The sequence below is a fragment of the Egretta garzetta genome, unplaced genomic scaffold, assembly GCF_000687185.1.
Source record: "Egretta garzetta isolate BGI_Z169 unplaced genomic scaffold, ASM68718v1 scaffold481, whole genome shotgun sequence".
Classification (NCBI taxonomy): Eukaryota; Metazoa; Chordata; class Aves; order Pelecaniformes; family Ardeidae; genus Egretta; species Egretta garzetta.
The window spans coordinates 632,782-635,592 of NW_009258681.1; the positions used below are offsets into that span (position 1 = coordinate 632,782).

General features: G+C 59.7%; 1 protein-coding gene across 1 annotated transcript in view; it reads right to left on the reverse strand.

Annotated features, from left to right (window-relative positions):
- Positions 1–2,811, reverse strand: part of TACC1 (transforming acidic coiled-coil containing protein 1) — a gene marked incomplete at its 5' end in the record, with an annotated part of 21,650 nt that overhangs the window by 14,313 nt on the left and 4,526 nt on the right. Inside the window, one exon of the mRNA XM_035888693.1 lies at positions 1–157. Within this exon, the coding sequence (XP_035744586.1) occupies positions 1–157 (157 nt within the window). The remainder of the gene's footprint in view (positions 158–2,811) is intronic.

Here is a 2,811-nt window from a genome sequence, read left to right on the forward strand (position 1 = left end):
CCTCAGGGTGGAGTCTTCGGGGTTGGACTCCCCTTTAGTATCCGATTTGGCTTTAGCGGCTCCGACCTCCAGTTGAGCCTCATCTTTGGGGTGCTTCCCAGGCGAGCGGTCCCAGCGGGCTTCCCCTACCAGCAGGTCACCATGGCCACTTGGCTCTGAAAAGATAAAAGGAGCCAGTTAAAGCCTCGCCTGCCGTGCACCCCCTTCCAGAAGGGCTCCTCTCCCCTCCTCATGGCTGCTCCACGGTCAGATGTTACGGGGCATCCACCGACCCGAAGCTCAGCCCCTCCACCTGCCAGAACGACTGCGTAACCCCGGCTTCAAGCTCTTGTTGTAAAATTTGAAGCCCATGAACACAGCGGAGAGAGCGTACGTAAACCAGATGGCGAGCCCCTGCGGGCAGGCGCTGGGCAGCACACCGCAGACCTGCCCACACCTCCATTTACGCCTTTCCCCACCGCTTGCTCCCACCCAGGGTGGCGGCAGCACCAGAGGGGCTTTGCAGAGCCAAGCGAGGCTCCTGAGGGCCAGACACCGGCCAGGACCGACCGCGGGGCGGCTGCTGCCGGGGCAGAAACGCTCACATCCAACCACCCCCACCGGCACCCTGGCCTCCCCTCTGCGGGCGAGCGGGGAGGCTTCCACCAGCTGCAGCTCCAGGCAAGAGCCTGTACTCAGCTGCAAGGAAGGCATCTTGGCCCTCACCCTCGGGAAGGGAATCACAGAATCGTCCAGGTTGGAAAAGCCCTTTAAGATCATCGAGTCCAACCATTAACCTAACCCTGCCATCCCACCACTAAACCCTGGCCCTAAGCACCTCATCTGCCCTTCGTTTAAATACCTCCAGGGATGAGGACTCGACTTCAGGATTCGGGGAGGTATGGCGTGAGAAAACACCGTGGAACGTGATTAAGCACTGGGGCGAGTGGGAACGGGATGCTGTGTTTCCGACAGGCAGCAAACACGGAGCCGCCGCAGGGTCCTTGCCCACACCAGGGTGCTGCAGCCATCGGGAGGGTCCCCCGTAACCCCTGAGCTCCAGCAGCCGCACGTGGTTGATGCTCACGAACCGCCGCCGCAAGGCATAAACGCGAGGAGCCAAAGCACCGGGAGAGCAAGAACCCCGCGTGCGTTTGGTGAGGGGGCAGGAGGGAAGGGGGGCACAGCAGAGCCGTGAGACCCCCAAAGAGCAGCAAGCCTGGGGGAAGGGGCTGCCGGGAGCGCAGTGGGGGCCGCTCTGCTCAGCGCCGTGCCTGCCCGTGGTTTCCATCCTGCCCGCCGGAACTCGGCCAGACGCTGCCTGCACCCCTGCCCGCAGAAATCCTGCCTGCACATTTAGACCAGGCTCACCACGCTGCTGTCAGAGCTTCTTAATCACAAATCCTGATCCATGACTTAATCACTATTACTCCAATCCCTTCCCCTAAATCCTTTTACTGTTTAATCTTCTCTTTGCTGTCAGGGGGCGGGGAAGCTCCTTCTCCACCGAGGCATCCTGAAAGCTACACCCACCAAGCACAGAGCCAGGGCCTCGGCACAGGCGTGCAAAGGGGGAAAACACCCGGTGTCACCTCCACACAGCTCCTCTGCACCTCTTCTCCCACATCTCAACCTGGGACGATCGCACAGACTCCCGGGATAAGGCAGAACGGGACGCTGGGGTGCTCAGCACCCATCAGGGAGCGGGCAGGACCCACAGCTCTTGCTGGCACCTTTCTGGGGAGATGCAGCCCAGCCAGGTCCTCCAAGGGCAGAACAAAACCAGTGCTCGCCTGAGGACCAAACCGGTTTGAACACCTGGCTGGGAACAGTGGCGTGGGTGGTGCAAGGCTTGTGCCGGGGAAACCTGCCTGTCCCCCTCCGCTGCCGCAGCCCTGCCCTGGCACACGGGTGACAGCCGGGAGCGGAGTCACGCCGAGCGTGCCCGTGTTTGGCAGGGAGGAGGTTTGGCCGGGGGATGCCAACGGCGAGCTCCCGCAGACGCACCCGCAGCCCCGTCTCCCCTCGCAGGGCGTTTGCAACCGGCTCACGTTTGCTGCTGACCGAGCGAGTCACAGGCTGGCAGAAAAAAAAGAAGAGAATCAGGCAAATATCTGGTCCCCAGACTAATTCAGGACTCCGAGCCAGCAACCCTGACTCAGCTGATGGCTCGTGGTTTGCATAGCTGATCTCCAGGATGCTGAAAGCCATGGAAATGAATCATGAGGGGCTGCGTGCTCCCTGAGACTGCAAAAAAGCTCCCTCCGACTGCAGAAAAGCTCCCTCCAAACAGACATTGCCTTGCTGCCCCGGAAAATGCATCAATAAACACAAATCCAGTGGAAACGTACTTGGAGTGCAGCCAGAAAACACTGCGAGGCAGCGCCTGCCAGGCCCTTCCATCACTGGGAACCAGGAAAACCTCCTCAACAGACCCCACAGCAAACTTTATTCCACTTGCTGTGTTGCTCAGATGTTTTAAACCTCACTGAGACAGCCCTGAATAGAAGAACAGACTTCAAAGTCAGGGCAAACGGCACCTTTTAAATGCATTTTACATTCCCACCAGAAGGCTTTGCAGCCACCGTTCCCACAGACGCGGCTCCATCCTGGTTTCTAACCCAAGCCATGAGTAATGACTTCTCGAAACCCAAGCGGGCGGCACGCAAACCACCTCCCCTCCTCGCGGTGGGCGTCTGCAGGGCAGGCAGAGAAGAGCTGGTGCATGTGACCACCACGCAGAACAACCATTTCTTCACAAAAATGACAAGAACCACCCGCCTGGGTCTTCCAATGTTGTGATTCCCTCGTTTTCTGCACCCCGGAGAGCTC